Source organism: Colletotrichum lupini, chromosome 2 (assembly GCF_023278565.1).
Source record: "Colletotrichum lupini chromosome 2, complete sequence".
In the NCBI taxonomy this organism is placed as follows: Eukaryota; Fungi; Ascomycota; class Sordariomycetes; order Glomerellales; family Glomerellaceae; genus Colletotrichum; species Colletotrichum lupini.
This window is the reverse complement of record NC_064675.1, coordinates 584292-601828: the sequence shown is the minus strand read 5'-3', so window position 1 is coordinate 601828 and position 17537 is coordinate 584292. Positions and strand designations below refer to the sequence as shown.

At 53.1% G+C, this 17537-nt stretch overlaps 6 protein-coding genes across 6 annotated transcripts; 3 read left to right on the top strand and 3 right to left on the bottom strand.

Annotated features, from left to right (window-relative positions):
* Nucleotides 1-137: 137 nt before the first annotated feature.
* On the top strand, nucleotides 138-4145 carry CLUP02_02559 (uncharacterized protein; the record flags this gene model as incomplete). The annotated part of the gene is made up of 2 exons (XM_049281590.1): nucleotides 138-657; nucleotides 724-4145. 2 exons carry the CDS (start codon nucleotides 138-140, stop codon nucleotides 4143-4145), a joined length of 3942 nt encoding a protein of 1313 aa, XP_049138733.1.
* Nucleotides 4146-5747: 1602 nt separating this feature from the next.
* On the bottom strand, nucleotides 5748-7260 carry CLUP02_02558 (uncharacterized protein; the record flags this gene model as incomplete). Its single annotated transcript, XM_049281589.1, has 5 exons — nucleotides 5748-6275; nucleotides 6436-6567; nucleotides 6766-6953; nucleotides 7047-7159; nucleotides 7256-7260. 5 exons carry the CDS (start codon nucleotides 7258-7260, stop codon nucleotides 5748-5750), a joined length of 966 nt encoding a protein of 321 aa, XP_049138732.1.
* A 1153-nt stretch (nucleotides 7261-8413) lies between these two features.
* Nucleotides 8414-9696, bottom strand: CLUP02_02557 (uncharacterized protein; the record flags this gene model as incomplete). The annotated part of the gene is made up of 4 exons (XM_049281588.1): nucleotides 8414-8472; nucleotides 8714-8817; nucleotides 9128-9354; nucleotides 9667-9696. Coding segments are annotated over 4 exons (420 nt in total), but the record flags the coding sequence as incomplete, so codon positions are not given.
* Nucleotides 9697-10149: 453 nt separating this feature from the next.
* On the top strand, nucleotides 10150-14800 carry CLUP02_02556 (uncharacterized protein; the record flags this gene model as incomplete). The annotated part of the gene is made up of 4 exons (XM_049281587.1): nucleotides 10150-10157; nucleotides 10515-11098; nucleotides 11162-11379; nucleotides 11438-14800. The coding sequence occupies 4 exons, from the start codon at nucleotides 10150-10152 to the stop codon at nucleotides 14798-14800; spliced, it is 4173 nt and encodes a 1390-aa protein (XP_049138730.1).
* Nucleotides 14801-14952: 152 nt separating this feature from the next.
* CLUP02_02555 (uncharacterized protein) lies at nucleotides 14953-15849 on the bottom strand (the record flags this gene model as incomplete). Its single annotated transcript, XM_049281586.1, has 3 exons — nucleotides 14953-15115; nucleotides 15182-15300; nucleotides 15385-15849. The coding sequence occupies 3 exons, from the start codon at nucleotides 15847-15849 to the stop codon at nucleotides 14953-14955; spliced, it is 747 nt and encodes a 248-aa protein (XP_049138729.1).
* On the top strand, nucleotides 15718-17378 carry CLUP02_02554 (uncharacterized protein; the record flags this gene model as incomplete). The annotated part of the gene is made up of 3 exons (XM_049281585.1): nucleotides 15718-15819; nucleotides 16027-16422; nucleotides 16491-17378. 3 exons carry the CDS (start codon nucleotides 15718-15720, stop codon nucleotides 17376-17378), a joined length of 1386 nt encoding a protein of 461 aa, XP_049138728.1.
* Between the last annotated feature and the right edge of the window lie 159 nt (nucleotides 17379-17537).

The window sequence follows — 17537 nt, the reverse complement described above, 5'->3', positions numbered from 1 at the left end:
GCCTTAATCGGCCTGCTGCGCTCATATGTGTGTACATAGTACTTTGATCAAGTAGTCCATATAAGACTGGACTATTTCAGTTGAATAAAAGGCTAAGGAGACAACTTTACATTCTCATCAACGTACACCCAGTGTGAATGATGCCCTGCAACAGCAAAGCGCAAAACTTGTCCAAGGATGGGGGGAGCTTTCAGGAATACGAGCCTATCACGGAAATAGACGAAGATCATGTCCGATACATGTATTCGACCGAGAACCAAGATGCCTTAGCAAACGAAAGGGAAACATTAAGGCTAGGCGACAGTCCAAATGATCCTGACCGGCGGCACTGGAGAGAAGGACTTTTGGAGCATGACGGACTTATGGAAGACCTCAGCATCTCCTCGCCTCAACAAACTCCTTCGGTTCTGTCTTCGCTGGAGTATCTCGGAAGGCCGGCTGCATTGGACATTTCAGTAGAGGAGAAGGCGCTTGTGCATGAAGACCCGACGTGGCGCCCGGCCTGGCTGCGTCCTTTCGTTCTCGCCACTTTTGCAGGGCTCTTCTCATGTGCTGCCGTCGCCCTCCTCATCATGTTATGCTATTCCCATAAGAACGATGGATTGTTCAGGACTGGGTCCACATTAACATTTTGGTGGAAATTTGGTCCGACCGCTGGTAAGCAACTTGTGCCATCGATTCCAACATGATTGACCCTTGAAGTCTGACGTCTTTGCCGTGTAGTGCTTACCCTTGTGGCGGGCCTTTGGACCAGAGTTGAGCTTCAGTCTCAAATATACATGCCCTGGATTGTTCTACGCCAGGAGGAGCACGACGGTGGTAATGGCTACGACCTTGACTATACGTCAATGATGACACCGGCTCTCCTCTATCACTCACTCCGTCGGAAGCATTTCCTAGTGTTTTCGACAGCACTAGTATCTCTCCTTCTCAAGATTCAGGTAGTCCTAATGCCAGGTTTGCTCCATCCTGGGCAGGCTCAGGTTTCAGGGTCAACTCCTGTGCAAGTTTTAGACGCTTTCAGGGCGGGCGTTCTCTGGGCGACCGGCGAAGACTTGGGAACTGAGGATGAGGCTCTATCGGAATATAGAAGCTTCAATACTTACTATACCGCTCGAGCCATCAAAGACTATAACTTGAGTTACCCATTCGGTCTGACGGGCGATGCAGCTTTTCAACTCTTTGTGCCGAGAGGCAGTCCGAATGCGCCCATTACGGTCCGCGTAGATGGCTTTTTCACAGATATGCACTGCCTGAAGCTCGAAACCTTTGAGGTACAACGAGCGACCGACCCCATGCGTCTTGGCTTTATCCTCAATTTTGAGGGGTGCCTTGACGTACCGATCGAGCTCCAGAAATATGAAGGGAGTATCTGGGGCCTCTGCACTCCGCTGAATGATGATCGGCCGTGTCGGAGTCTTCCTCAAGAAAATCTGCAATACGTATTCTCGACTGGCACGCTAGAATCGCCATCTATACAAAAATGGTCGCAGCAGAATGTTAAGGTTGTTGCATTTGCAGCTGTTATTTGCTCTCCAACTGCCTGGACTTCGGAGGTTGAAGTTGTGGACAACGGAATCAGCACTGAGCTTAAGAAATTGGAAGACCAGTCTCAGACGCCGCTTGACGTTGCCGTCTGGACTATGCTGGATATTTCCATGCCTATTACGTTTGAGCCTAATTTTGATTTTTCTCTTTACTCATCAGACGAGAAGGGTGATTTCGGGTACGGACCGGCTGGAGTATGGGCGCATCTTCAAAACGAAGCTACAGATGGCCGGACTGGTATTTTGAACACAACCGATGCGCTGTACGATTCCATGATTGGCCTGACCAGAAAGCTTGGTCCCATAGCTGGTCACTATTGTCTCCGTCACAATGAGAGCGCGGAGATCATGGGTGATGAACGCAGGCAAGTTGTGAAATTGAAGGTTGTAGGCTGGATTGGATACTCCATGGTGGTGGTCTTCGCTCTTATCGCGTCAATCAACATCTTCGTCTTCATTCGATATAATCAGTGCACAAAGGTATGGAACAGAGATCCCGCAACAGTTCTCGGGAGCATACTTTTCTTCCAGGCACACCAGCAACTCATCGACCAGAAGATACGCTTCGACGAAAAGCACACAGATTCCTGGCAGTATCAAAGCGGGTCTGTACCAGTCACGTTGAGAAAATTGGTGCAGACGGCTTTCAGTATTGTCGTTATCGTTATGATTGCAACTGTTCTGTACACCTCAAAGTTATCAAACGCGAACATTGGGCTGCTTCCCATAGAGAATGACAATCACCTGCTCTGGACTTCGTTACCGACGCTGATCGTGCTGGGTATTGCACTATATACGACATCATTCAACTCATCACTGAGAGGCTTATTCGTCCTTCACATCCTCTCCAAGGGACCTTGTTCTTCGCAACAACTGGACATCACGCTCTTAGACATGCTTGGGCCACAGGCTCTGTATTCAGCGACTCGGCGGAAGGCTTGGCTCATCTCGCTTTCACAATTCTTGGCAAGCCTCTGTGCTTTTCTAACAACCATCGCCTCGACCCTGTTCACAGCCGAGTATATTCAAGAACGCGTAGAATTCAAACTCAAACAGCAGAGCGTGTTCGGTAACAGACCGTTGAAGTCTGGAGAACAGCATTATTGGAACAATCGAGTATCTGTAGGAAGCCTGGTGTTACAGAAAGGAGAGAACCTCACATACCCGGAGAACACATTTGGTGATCTTGCGTTCCCTAGCATCGGCAATCTGCCACCTTCAATCGCTGGACTGGATCGAATGGCCGAAGGCACCCATATCGAAATGTACCTACCGGCAGCGACACTGATGGCAAGCTGTGAAAACCACAGCCAAGCGCTCAGCATCGCTAATACAACAGATGGCCGGGATGTAGAGTTCGAAGTGCGCATACCAGTCACCTGCTCTAATGGAACGTCCGATATCATGAGATGTAACGTGATCGGCTTGCGGCCTTCTCAATACCATGGAGAGCCACGCATTGTCTATGCCAAAAGTCTGGGGTTCGGGCTGGATGAGTATTCACTTTGTGGCGTTGAGTCCTCCAGTGACGACGACGCCTTAGTTTCTGCACCTTCGATAACTCAAGTCTATTTTTGGGGAGTTTTCGACACGCAGAAATCTGATTTCAGTTTGCTGCAAGCCTGGCAGTGCCAGTACTCATGGGCAAAGGTCATGGTATCTGTCGACATGATTTCTACTCAGGGCAAGCTCGTCATAAACCACAACAATCCTCCACGACCCAATCGCTCGACTTTAGTTCCATGGGAATCTTCGCTTCTTGTGCCCTTTCTTGAACCTGATGATGATGGAGCATCGCATGTGTACGGTAGCGCTTTCCCCAATGTGGAATCCACGCTTAAACCACTAGCTCCATCGTCCCAAGCCTTCAACATCCTGCTTCCGCCTTATGGAAAGGTTTCCTTCGAAGGTTTCAGTGATTTGAAGCAGAGTTGGGACATTGTAGAAGCATTGAACTACGATCGCGCTCTTCTAAGCGCACAGCTTCTCAACCTCGAAAATCGACTAGGTGTAGAGGAAATGCCATCCGAGGAATTGGAGCTACTGAACGCAGTCCTTATCAACAATAACGCTAAGCGACTCTTTCAAAACCCAACATCGACGTATCTTCTCGTGGGAATTCTGAGTATTGTTGGAACAGTCCATATTTTCATGCTGCTTTCATCGGTCTTACGACGATTCACGACTTGGCGGAGGGGACTGCTCGATATGGATGTCAAAGGCCTGGCCCCCGATGGGTTTAGCAGCATCGCGATGATGGCTGCTCTTCTGGACTCTTCGAAATTTGAGAAGCATGTCCCTGAAGACTCTCATAAGTTATCGAAGGAAGACCTTTACGACAGGCTGTCATCTATGCGCTTTCGCATGGGCTGGTTTCGAAGAGAGTCTGATCGAACGATGCACTTTACTGTCGGGGTTATGGACGATGATGACTTCAGATTCGTGGGCAATAAGGAGGACGTGGGCGATGAAGACATCAACAAGCAAGATGTGGACAGCTCAGACGTGGATCGCCAAGACATGGATAGCGAGGGCACTTTGGAAGGCGAGGAAAGATCAGAGATTGAGAGGACAGGCAGGCCTGTTTCCACAGCCTAGGGACCTTTGGTTTTCATCCACTCCTTTTGTCTTCTTTTACTTTCGCAATGATAGACTCACTTACATTTTCTGTCATTCTTCACGAGTTGCAAAACCAAATCAGTTCCTCCATTACGATAGTAGCTGCACCCGTGATACTCGGTCTCAGAGCCGGGCCTCAGAGCCGGCAGTCGTCCGTAACTCCCGGATACGACCCCACTCCGCTCCGATCTCAAGCCCGCCGACCAACGGCATCCTTCCATACCATACCCTCCGCCTGACTTCCAACCACAAAACAAACTAACCCGCCAAATATCGCATATGACAATCCCACGCAAACAACCCATCCAAAAGCACCCCACAACCAATCCCCAGAAGTAAACCAAAAAAAAAGCAAAAGAGTTCACCCCCCCGGTGGCGAACGGGGGCTACATCTCTTGGTGCACATGCTGGGACTCGAACCTTGACCCTCCTGGTGTAGGCTAAGCCAGCTGAACAGAAAGCTCGCCCGTAACCATCCCGCCAAACGGCAGCTTTGACCTGACCTCGCAAGCCTGTGAGGCGCCTGCTGCCGTTGGTGACGGGAATGGACTTGATGGGGTCTATATGGGCTTCCTTCCTGCGTGTATTCACTCACCAAGGTGACGGGGAAGAATCATCAGATGAATATTTGTAAGGCAGGTGCGGTTGACAACCCACACTGCCTGGCTCCTTCCTCCATGGTTCTAAGTCGGATCAACCAGAACCCCTTCGCCGCCGAAGACTAAACCAGGATCCCTCAGCCTCACAACCACCAAGGCCGGACCTTGATTGAACCCCTCCTCCGTCATCAATCAATCAATCAATCATCAGCCTTAACACGTTCTAGCCCCCCTCACCCTTCCCTGACTTGACAAACAACCCAACTCGAAAGGCCTACACCCAGTCTTTGGTACCGTCGAAACCCCGCCGCATGAACTCCTCTGTAGCGGCGCGAGAGGTGACTGGTCGCGAGACTCGAGCGGCCGTATCCGAAGAAGCTTGGTTCATGCGTGGCAGACCGGGGTGAGCCCGCTTGGGTCCTAGCCGGCTGCGCGGCGCCCCGAACCGGGGGTGTGCATTGGGGGCAGATCCTTACGTCGGGGGGCCTTGCATGACAGCTGCGTAATGGAGGCTCAAAGAGGCGGGGGAGAAAAGACAATATGATTGCGGATGCGGCGTCTGTCGGCCATCCAAGAGTCACTATAGGCACAATCCAAATTCCTGCAGATCCAGAGGGCTCTGACACTCAGTTGTAGACAATTCATCTTGCTTCTCCAATCTCGTCTCCAGGCTTGGCTATCTCTATCTGCTCAAGCCATGCTATGTGGTATCTAGTGTTACAATGTCCGTATCTTAATGAAGGTATCTTGATGCGCCGTGAAAGGTCATAATCCACGCAATCGTCATACTTGGCGTTCTTCGCCCTCTTTCCGCAACTCCAGCCACTTTCTGGGGGCACTTTGATGCGTCGGGCTGTCTCCTTCCTTACTTTTCCCAGCTGTAATCTCCCGACAAAAGAAATAATAATCTTACACATTAGTAGTTGGTCTCTTCAGGCGTTTCGCTCCAGCATTCGAAATCCAGATACTTCGAACCCAACACTCAAATAATTCCATGCATGACAACGGCAAGGACTGGTAGGCCCCACGCGATACGACCTCTTGGTTTGCTGACCATACCGCCGTTCATGAGCAAAGCATCGAGAGGGTTCACCGGGGCTGAAGAGGTGCTTTGCGGCGAGGCCTGGTTCTCAGTCGTTGTCGTTGAAGTGACAATAGTGGTGGGAGGTATGATAGGGGGCGCCTGACTAGATACTGGCGGTATCGCTGTGGTTGCCGGAGGCAGAGGCGCCTGGCTCGACGGCGGCAGTATAATAGGCGTTGATGTTGATAATGATGTTGTTGGTGGCGGCGGCGGTGGAGCGACAGACGTCGTAGCCGGCGGAGGCGGGGGTGGAGGAGGAGCAATGGCGGTTGTTGAAGGCAGAATGATTATCGTTGTGGTAGATATCGTCTGCACTGCCGATGACGTCTGTTGGTTGAGTGCGCCGCAGAGCAAGTTTACCAGGTTTCCGGACAGAGCTTGGCCAAGTATCGTGTTGACCTGTACTTGAACAGACTGACAAACGTCCTGGAGATTACTTTGCATGCGAGTCAGGCCATTTCTGCATTTCTGGGAGCACGTTCCCGTGCTACCAAAGTCGGTGGCTTCGCATCCTTCGATGGGGTTGTTATATGACAAAAGGCAACCCAGCGGAACGGAGAGCTCTGTAATCAACTGGAAATTAGACAGGCTGAGTGATGTGCTTCCGACGCTGATTGTTGCTGCTGTTGCTGCTGACGCCAAGACTAAGAGCTCGACCAAGCGCCGCTGAGGGCATTCGAATATCGGCCTCCTCATTTCGGGTGTTTTCGTCCGTCGGCTGTGAATGAGATCGCGTTCTGGCGTGGCGTAGCCGCCGTTGGGTGTGTTTGAGATGATTTCCCCACTCGGGCGTTGTTGATTGTGAGATTCTATTCGTATATTGGTTGTAAATGTTTCGTGGCAGATGGTCGAGTCGTCGTCGACAGGACAGTGACGAAGCGGCCAGAAAGACGGTGGCCAACTGAACTTGACAGACCAGGATTTGGCTGGGAGGCACTTGACTTTTGGGGATGGAATGACAGAAGCGTGGCAGTTCGGGCGGCGGGCAGTGAAGGCCAGAGGGTCGAAACGTCTTGCGTGTCAGACAGAGGCTGCTGGGGATGACGGCACAATCGGCTGGGAGAACCACGTCAATGCGGGTCGCAGGGCCGGCAGGGTCCAGAGCTTAGACGACCAAACGGTTGGGTTATCCTGGGGCGTTGATTTGAAGGTTTTGGTGTTGTCTGGCTGTGAAGCTGCTGCTGAGGAAGTGCTTACAGATGACGATGGTGTGAAGGTCGCGGGAGTGCGCTCTCTTTTGGGCGAGCTCGTCAATGCCAGCAGGCCGCTTTGGTGTATAGTCGAGATCTGGTGATTGGGGCGGCTTGAGACTAACAGAGTCGTTGGTGATGAAGCGTGTTTCTTGTCTTAGCCGGCATGGACCATGTGCTGGTCAGACAGGGTTTAGAGGAGCCTCTCTTTTCTACCACATGGGTAGAGGATGGGCGGAGAAATGGACTGTTTGAAGAGAAGAGACCCAAAGGGATGACTGGTCGGTGGGATTATTGACGGCGAGGTTGCCGATCGTGATTCACCGTAGCGAAGAAGGGTTGCACTAGCAGACTAGCAGACGAGCAGACTTTAGGTCGGACCAAGTCGGGCAAGATGAGAGGAAATAAAGAGGCAAAAAGGTTCAGGAGCCGCCTTTGCGCTGTTGGAGGGTGAAGCTTCGTTGGTCTGTCTATCCGTTTTCTCGCCTTCAAAGTGGCATGCCGTCCGGACGGATGGTGTTTGTCCGAATGTGAAGACGTCGCTAATTGGAAGGGTCGCAAGCTGTAAGTCAAGGAGTTGGTTGATGAAGCCACTTGGGCGTCGGTGACACCGGGCGACGGGCAGTTGCGTCTGTGTCGGCGTCGGTCCGGCTGGGACTGGGAATACGGCAAGGTAAGGTACCTTAAGGTAGGGAGAAAGGACGGAGCGAACAGAGGAAGGGAGAGTATCCGCAGGAGAAGGAGGGTGAGGGTGAGGGTGAAGGGTGAGGGCAAGGAGGTGCGATCAAACACTGCTGATCTTGAGGTTGGGCGATCCGAGGTTTTGTGAAACAGAGTTGCTGCCGTCCGCTGCTCAATGACACCCAAACACGCTGCTGTGGCTCTGGACTTTGAGTTCCCTGGTCAGACAGAAGAGAGACGCGGAGCCGAGTGTTCGGGGACGCAAGGAATGCAGGTGGCCTTGATGGAGAAGTGGGCGCAACAAGATAAGTAATCTGTAGACAACAGGTTGAAGAAGACTGGAGGAACAGATGAGCAGCTCGCTCAGATATGAGGACGGCGAGTGACGAGGTCGGAGAATAGTTGAGGGAACAGGAAGACACTAGTCGACTGCGTCCTTATGGCTCTATTCGTCAAGAAGACCCTTGTCTTTCTTGCAGTCTTCCCTTCTTCGGGAAAGACGTCAAGAAAAGTGTCCGTCATACTTGTTGATTTGCAGCCAACGAGCTGGACTGATGGCATGTCTCTGGATGGATCATGGGAGTTCTCCGTAGGTAAGGTATGTGGTGAACGGGGCAACCCCTGCGCAGCCGCAGTTCCGTGCAAAGGCACAAACGCCAGGGCGACATCTGACAGGTTGCAGCATTTGGGACGTCAACAGAGGCTGCGAAGTCTTGCATAGAAGCAGGGGCTCCTTGATGAATCCTTGAAGTCTGTGAACCAGTCAGTCTGCAGTTATGATGAGTAAGTGGTGAAGGAGTGGTGGATTGTTGGCGGGAGGGAGAAGAACGAAACACTTTTGGCGTTTGAAGTCAAGGTGCAGCTAACCCCTTGTGGGTCTGTGATTGGCCTGTGTTGCACCTGGGGGAGGCCCTTCCAGCTGTGGCCTGCCGCCTGCCCACCCAAAGCGCACAGGGCCGTTTGTGGCCAGGTACACAGTACACCGTACCTTACAGTGGAGGAAGAGCCACAGACTCGTCGGTTGTGCCCGCCCGGGGGCAACTTGGGGGAAGCCATTGGCGCCTGTGATTCGTCCAACAAAAGTCACTGGCTCACAGCTGAGAAGGAAGTCTGGGGTGTTCCCGGCCAACCATTTTCTCACTCTGCGCTCACTCTGCGCTCACTCACTCGCTGCTCCTCGTTCATCCAGTCACTGTAAGCTTTTCCTGCCTACGGGGACCTTATGAACTCTGTCCGACGTCGGTCTCATGAACTCTGAGATGATCTGATGTTCATTGGTTGGCTACTTAGTTGACATACTACCAGTGAGAGCAGTGATTTGAGAGGCCGACCAGCAACGGTCGCAGCTCAGTCAAAAAGACTCATCCTCAATCCATAGGCTTACTACTACAGGTCGATCGCACTCACTCATCCGCAAACATGTTCGTCCGAAAGCTGCCTTTCACTGCGTTTCTTATTGATGACTTCTTCGTCATCAACAAGACCTCTAGAAGTCTAGAGCAATATCGCGTCTTCGCTAGTACGGACCGCAAGTCTTGCTGACGACTGAATTCATTTACGCAGGTGGACCAATACTTATTCCGACACGCGACCACGTAACGGAAGCCCTTCACGGCTTCCCCCACAACGGATACCTCTTAAAATAGTACTGGGAGCATCGAAGCAAGAAACAAATGGCTTCCAGCCACGTTTAAATGCTGATAAAGCCCTCCCTACTTCGACTTCATACTTGTAATTCTCATGCTCTCCTGGCTCGCATGATGCTCCTCATGTACTGTCTCCTCCAAATGCTTCAGATGAACGAAATGATACGACGCCGCTTATTCTCTAGCTTTGGTCAGAGCACACACTGATCTAACGGCACCACGTAGCGAGTGAGATGTCGCAACCGGGGAAATACGTCTTCCTCTCGACTCATCTGTGAGTAGAAACAAAGACAAACTCACAGGAATACCTTGTATGTCGCTCTTGGTGAGACCTTACAATCATGAATAATGAGATTAGACGTCCTATGCTGCGCCACTCGTGGCTCATTCGGTTGAGATTAGCAAACCCGGGGAACTGGGCATCGTGGAGAGCGCACTGATGCATATCGCGGCCACATCTACTTCCTTGGTTATACCTTAAGTTACCGTGCCTCAACCTTATCGTTACCGCAGCGCGCCACCACCTCATCATTTCATTTTTCGTGTCGCCAGCCCGGGGAGGTGAGAGGCCTATGATATTGAGAGATTGGGATTCCCTAGGCATTTACGATGAGGCTTCATCGCGTCATGCAAGAGGCTTAGGCAGCAACATTCTGTGTCGACGCTCGAGCGGGGTGGGTGATACCCTGGTACCTACCCGGTTCAGCCATGTCGCATCACAGAGCCACAGGAACAAGACACCAACGTGTACTAGTGCTTTATCGCCAAATCTAACGGGCTCAAATGGAAAAGTAAGACGAGCTGCCTTTAATTAGATCGACCTCGACCTGCAATGATCACACTGGCGCGAGCTGCCATTGGTTCGGTGCCACATAAGCAATCCCCCTGTGGACATGGCTTGTCAAGCTCTCGACGGGAATGGCGCTAGCCCAAGCAGCAGCCCTGGCACTCCTCGACCGCCACCGTTGGACCAATCCAACTCTGATTGATGGTTTTTTGAGTTGGATCTCGTTGCCTACCCGAGCCCGACATCCTTGATCCTGGAGTTGCTGTCAGCCTCCTATTCCTACCCTACACTACCTTAATTCAATAAGTCAGACTACATGCCTCCTCCTTCTGCGGACTCACGTATTTCACCGTTCTTGAAGCTACCATGCCTTTGAACGCTGGCCAGCGTCGTCGCCCATCATGCCTGGTCCCATCGCGTCGACCCGCGACCTCTTTGTAGCCCAGCCGAGGAGCATCCACCGGAAACCCGTTGCTTCGGCGCAGTACGAAGTTGTTGGGGTGCAGGATGATGATGATGAGCAGGACAGAGGGCTCCGGGGTCACGATAACAGTGTGCGACACCGCGAACACCCGGCCTTGGACGAGAACAGAGCGTTTTTGGATGAGCCTGTCGATTTCAGCAGTCACCACAGACACGATGGCGATCACTACTTATCCCCGGAACATGGTCTGGCGTCTGTGATTTCGCAGAACAAGAAGAGCCCTCACGTATCCGAGTTTGGCTATAGCACGAGCCCAACGCCGTCGCAATGGTCCGAGGAGTCCCGGCCTCGCATGTGGAACCCTGTGTGGCTAAGGAAGACGGTTCTCGTCACGTTTGCTGTGTGTTTTGTCGCCATGCTTCTCACGACGGCTCTACTCTATCACTTCTCCGTACAGAATCATGGATTAAGCACACAGCAAGAAGTCAATCATTATGGCTGGAAGTATGGACCTACAGCTGGTTAGTATTGAGGTCTACAGACAATCAACTTGCATCAAACACTGACATGACATCGTTGCCAAGTTCTCGTCATCGTGGCTGCTTTGTGGCGACAGGTAGACTACGCCAACAAGATCCTGATGCCGTGGAAGGAACTACGTAGTGGTCCTTCTGATGTGCATAAGACACTTCTTCTAGACTACGTCTCACCACTGGTGACGACCAGTTTCTGGAAAGCAATCAAGAATCGCCATTGGGCTGTCGTTGGCAGCATCGCTGGCTGGGCCCTGATCCTCCTCACTGTAAGAAGCCAACTGGAGACAACGGGAAAGACGCAAGGGCGAGAACTAACGCTAATAGACCGTCTTCTCCACCGGTCTACTCATTCTCGAGCCAACGGAAGTTACAAGCGATAACGTCGATATTGTGATGACGACCAGCTTCGACGCTGGTGGATTCGATATTCTAGACATGGGACCGGGTCCTGCACAGGTGTACTACGCCATCAACTTCCAAAATTTGCCTTACCCGTCCGGTACATCAGAAGACATGGTCATTCCCCAGCTCAATGCGATGGGGAATGGTCGTCCCGATGCCAACTTTACCGCCACAACACCAGGTGCCAAGATTGGGTTCAGCTGCGAGACGCTGCCCATACAGAACGCGACCAAGACCTCGCTGCCTTGGTTCAGCATCAACGGGGCCTTCTGGGTCGCCAACATCACCACGCCGGAGTGCAACATTACCCGCGCCATCGTTGCCGCCGGCCCGGACCATAACATCTACGCAAAGCGAAACGCCACGCAGAACTACCAAGCATGGTACCAGGACTACACTTGCAATAACGGTGTGGACTGGAGCGCACCGCTGAACCCTCCTCTGACCAAGTACACCACCGAACAGCTAACCAATACCAGCCTTCCGCATCGCATGCTTTTTACCGTAGCGGACATGAGGTTCTCTCCCATGGACACGAGGCGGAACGGCCCCGCGTACATCTACATGGAAAAGATTGTGGCAGTCATGTGCAAGTATGATTACACCATGAGCAACTACGAAGTCAAATCGACTACCCTTGCCGGAGCCAAGTCAGAGGTTGCTCTGCAGAACGCCATTCAAAACACGAATGTCAATGGCAGTATCGCTGGCTTCCCGAACGGGTATTTGGGTCTCGCTGTCAGTAATTCTGCGGAACAGACCAAGATTGGCGATGGAGGCGTGGACTTTGTCTTATCGACATCCGTCCCGACCTTCTTCCTCATGATGAAAATGAAGCGTGGTTTGTCCACGATAGGATCTTTCATGGACACGGACCTTCTAATTTCCACGGCATCTGAGGTCTTCAAGGGAATAGGCGCTCAGGTTTTGTCTCAGATCTCCCTAAAGCCTTCCAATACGACGACACAGGGTTCCATTACATACCTGGAGAACCGCCTGCATGTCAAGGGCCTTTCGACAGCCTTGATGTGTTCCTTTTTGGGAATTCTGACTCTCATAAGCATTGCTATGATCTTCCTCCGGCCTCAAAACGTCGCACCGAGAGAGCCAGGATCGATCGCGGCGAGTGTCACAATACTGGCGGCGAGTCCGGACTTGAACAAGCTGTTAACTGGCCTGGGGTCATCACGCAGAAGCCTGATCCGAGAAACGCTATCTGGGTTTCTGTTCAAAGGGTCTCTCCGACCTGGGCCAGAGACCACATACACCATTGAGCCTAGCCATGGTCAAATGGAACCCTCACGTAGCGCCGTGCCGAGGGAACACCAGTCGATTTCTTGGCGGCGCCCTTTGGCTGGGGCTCCGTGGTTCCTGGTAGTCAGTGTCTTTTTACCTCTGGCGGCTATTGCAGCGTTAGAAATCATACAGCGCATTTCAGACAACCGAGATGGGTTCATGGAGGTGGGCACGAAGACTTCGACCGTCTTGGCGACATACATACCTGCCGCCGTGGCCATCTCCTTGGCTGGTATGTACTCGAGCTTCGAGGCTATGGCTGCCATATTTGCGCCATTTGCCGCGCTCAAGAAGCGGAACGCCATTGCCAGCCGCTCCGTATTTATGAATCTCGTCGGCAGGATGGCTCCTCACGCCATGTGGGACTCTATTCGCTCACGGCATTTCGGCGTCACTGTCATTCTTATGGCTAACATCATGGCTGGATTCCTCACCATTGTTGTTTCGGGTCTTTACAGCGTCTTGGCCGTGCAGCAGGTTGAAGGTGTTGCCCTGCAGCAGATGGACGCATTCCGGCTTGACCAGACTACTCTCTGGGCCGAAGATAACCAAGCGACCGCAATCACATCGTTGATAGAGTACGTCAACCTGCCAGATCCAAAATGGACGTCTGGTGATTTGGTTTTCAACGAGATCAAACCCATGGGTCTTAGCAATCAGGCCATCGCCAATGGCCAGGTTCCGCTGTCGGCCAAGATGACGGGAATCCGCGGCAACTTGAATTGCTCCGTCATACCTGCCGAGCAACGCGAAGTTCAGCCGGTACTGTTCGACAGAAGTACCATGGAGGTTCGTCTCGGCGGCATGGCGAGTTCGGTGAGCGTCAACAATCAGACTGCCCTACTTGCCATAAATACCACCCTTCCCTGGATGTGCGGACGCAGGCCATCAAACACGACCTCCAAAACGTGGATGCAATACTTTCAGATCCCAAGCTCGGGGTCTCCGGTATATCTTGGAAAAACTTCCATCATGATTTGGAGTTTGGGAAACTCGAGTCTTGTCTATGGTGACGGTGCAATTGATACGAGCCCATCAGCTGGAAATGGCTGGCCGACGACCGACTATGATATCGGAGGTATGGGCTGTCCTACGGTAGCCGTCACATTTGGCACCGCGAGGGCCACCCCCCGGAAGGAAAAGTATAGGAACACAACGAGGACCAACTTTGACGTTGAGAGCGACCTGGCGACAATCGTGTGCCATCAGAATATTCAGGAGGTCGAAGCCAACGTCACGTTCAACGCTCCGGATATGACACTCAGCAGGACGTCGCCGCCGGTGGTAGACGAGTCAACGATTGAGCTCCTACGTGCCCCAAAGTCAGACACGACGTCCTTTGAGTTCTCCCTCAACAAATTCTTTTTGGACTTTTCGACCTCGGCCCGGAACGTGACGATTCAAGGACCAAACGGCAGCAACATGACTGGTTTCGAGTCTCTCATCGATCCTTTCACGCGAGCGCTCGTCACGGGTAGGAACGGGCGGCCAATCGAGGAGCTAGCCGGCGAGAAGAACTCGCAAAATCTGATCGAAGCCTCGAACGGCCTATACAAGACGTACATTGCGCAAGCCATCGCGGCCAACATGCGCAACGCGACGAGCAGCACGGGATCAAACCGGCTGCCCACGTACCAAGGCCTCCTGGTATCTCACAGCGCGCGACGACTACACCAGAACGCCGGGCCCAAGATTGCTCTACAGGCGATGCTGGGCGTCATGGCGCTGTGTATCGTCGTGTCGAGGTTGCTGATCGACGTCAACGGGGTGCTGCCTCACGATCCATGCTCGATTGCTGGGACGGGGACGATGCTTGCCGGGAGCGAGATGGCGACGAGGAGGGTCGTTCCGGAGGGGGCGGAGTGGAGGGGCGACGGGGAGCTCGGTCGGGCTGGGGTGTTTGGTGGTGTTATGAGGTTTGGGATTGGGTGGTGGCGGGATGGAGGTGTTGATAGGTTCGGAATTGATGTTGAGGAGGAGAAGGCGTGATCATGATTCTCATCCGTGGATGGATGCAAGAAAGCGGATTTGTCTTCGAACATATATACCCGTGCTCTATGAAGCAATGAACGAAACGATAATCGATCGTATAACACTTTGACCACCCCTATAATGAAAAGAATTGGATCCATCAAACCACTTCAATTAATGGCAATATCTTGAGATTCAGAGTTGTCGAAGACTTCCCAACGATGAACACCAAGCTCGAAGCAACGCATTCCATCATCACCACACTGCCTCCGCGAGCATTCTCCCTTTTCGCGGATTTCGATCCAGTCAAACATACCTTGAACGATAGCTGGACTCAGGCTCTGTGATACTGAGCTCCTTAAAGTAAACATCAAGTTGTATACTTTTCAATAAGTACACTCTGTTCCGACTTCCACGTCCATCATCCTTCTGATGCGGGGACTTCTCTCGGTACGACACGAGGTTAGCGCAGTCTTCCCCAAATACGAGCAGAGGTTAGACTCATTCTTGGAACCCACCTGTGTCGGAGATTATCCAATCAGATACACTCAAGACAGCATATGCCTGTGGATCCTGTCCGGAGGCGACCGGGGTAGCTCGACGTCGATCGCGGGTTGAATGAGCGCCTCATGACCGGAGGGGGTTTCCGGAGGAGTGGGCCTCGTAAACTCCGGGAGGACCAAAAAGGGCGCGCTCTTGCTGACGCATGTTTTGTTTTCGTTCCTGCGGCTCTGTTTCCTCCTTTCGTATCTGCTGTCAGCCGAGCATCGCCACCTATCTCCATGGTGAACCTGCCTCGACCTCGTTAGACCATCTAAGCCGTGTCCGGTCCCTTGAGTATCGTGGACCTGCAGGGCGCCGATCGAGCCAGTCCAATCCGTGTACAGGATCAGATCATTGCAAGTCACCTCAGCTAGGCTTGCCGGGCTATCGATATGTCTGCCTTGGAAACATCTCCGGGCGATGACGTGCGCAAGCGCAGGGCTCATAAGAAGTCCAGAAAGGGGTGCGGAAACTGCAAGTTGCGGCGGGTGAAAGTACGTATCATATCTAAGGATTGAGTCCATCTTGAGCATTCATCTTGCGCACTCCTGTTCATGTCAGCGAGTCTACCCCTATCATTATTCGTGCAACCACCCCTCATAGGGACCCTGGAGATAGGTCTTTACAAGGGACTCTAATTGGGATGACTATCCATCTTTGGCTTTCTGTTTCCTGTTTATAGTGTCTAACAATAGACATAGTGCGACGAGACTAAACCCCGATGCGTGAAATGCGTCTCGTACGGCGTGATATGCTCCTACGCCCCCGCGTCCGCAGCGACGGCCCTCTCTGTGGAAGTGGCGTTTAGTGTTGATCTCTCGTCTGCTTCAACTACTCCCACACCTCCTCGAACGGGAGCTGGTCCCGCTCCTCCATCTATGGGAGCCGCTCCGCCTGCTCAGGCCCCCTTCCCGCCCCGTTACGTCCCTCCGCCGTTACCACAAACCGGATCCATGGAAAGCCCAGACGCGGCGTACCTGTTGACCTCCACAGACGTCCGCCTTCTCGAACGCTTCCAGAAGAGGACGGTCCTGAGTCTCGGCTCAGCAAAGAGTAGAACAATCTATGAGAAAAAGACCCTCCCCATCGCATTCTGCGTAAGCCCCTGAACCCTCCCTTCACCCAACACTCTTCCGAGTACATCGTAGACTAACAAACACCCAAGCACCCCGTCGTAATGCACACAGTGATAGCAATGACCCACCTCCACGACCTAACGCTCCTCACCCCCTCCAACACCCCGCCCTCCCAGGCAACCCAAACAGCCCTAGCCTACCACTGGTACCGCGGCGTCTCCCTCCTCCACCGCAAGCTCTCCAACCCCATCCTTCCCAGCGAGCGCGACGCCCTCTGGCTCGCGGCGGCCTTCATCAGCGTCGCCGCCTTTGCAAACGTCGCCTCCCTCGCCGCGCCCCGCGACGCCTGGCCGCTGAGGCAGGGGTGCCCCTCGGACCTTGACTGGCTCAAGCTGGGCGACGGGAAGAAGCAGGTGTGGAAGATGACAGATACGATACGCGCGCCGAGGGGTGTGTTTGCGGATGCGGCGAGCGAGTTGTATGCTCACCTGATGAAGCCCGTCGAGGCACCGTGTCGCAGCGTCAACGGTGGACCCGAGGAAAAAGGGAAGACGACGGATGCATGGAGTCCTCCCCTCCCAGAAGGTTTCGCAGACCTCTTCGACCTCATCCAGGACCCGACCCACGCGAACCCGTACTTCACGGCCGCCGCCTCCCTCGTCGCCTGCTGGCGCGTGCCCCCGGCGGCGACAGCGGACCCGGACTCGATCGAGCTGATCAAGCCTTTCATGGGCTTCATCAGCAAGCTGGACCCGCGGTTCCGGCGGCTGCTCGAGGAGAAAGACGAGCGGGCGATGCTGCTGCTGGCGTACTGGTTCGCGCGGGTGTGTGATCGAAAGCACTGGTGGATGTGGAAGCGCGCCGTGCTGGAGACGAGGGCAATTTGCGAGTATCTGGAGGCGAGATGGCGGGGGAGGTGGGAGGTGAGGCTTGTTGCCTTTCCGAGGATGATGGCGGATCAGTGCGGGTTGTTGTGATGTCCCGTCATGTTGGTGAAGCATCTTGGGCTGTGAGCTGAGATGAGTGAGGATGGTCATTTCACTAGAGCGGTGAACTAAAACTTGGAAACACTGAGAGTTGAGGCTGGTTGGAAAAGTAAATATAAATGATGATTGAATGAATGAACAAGACACGCG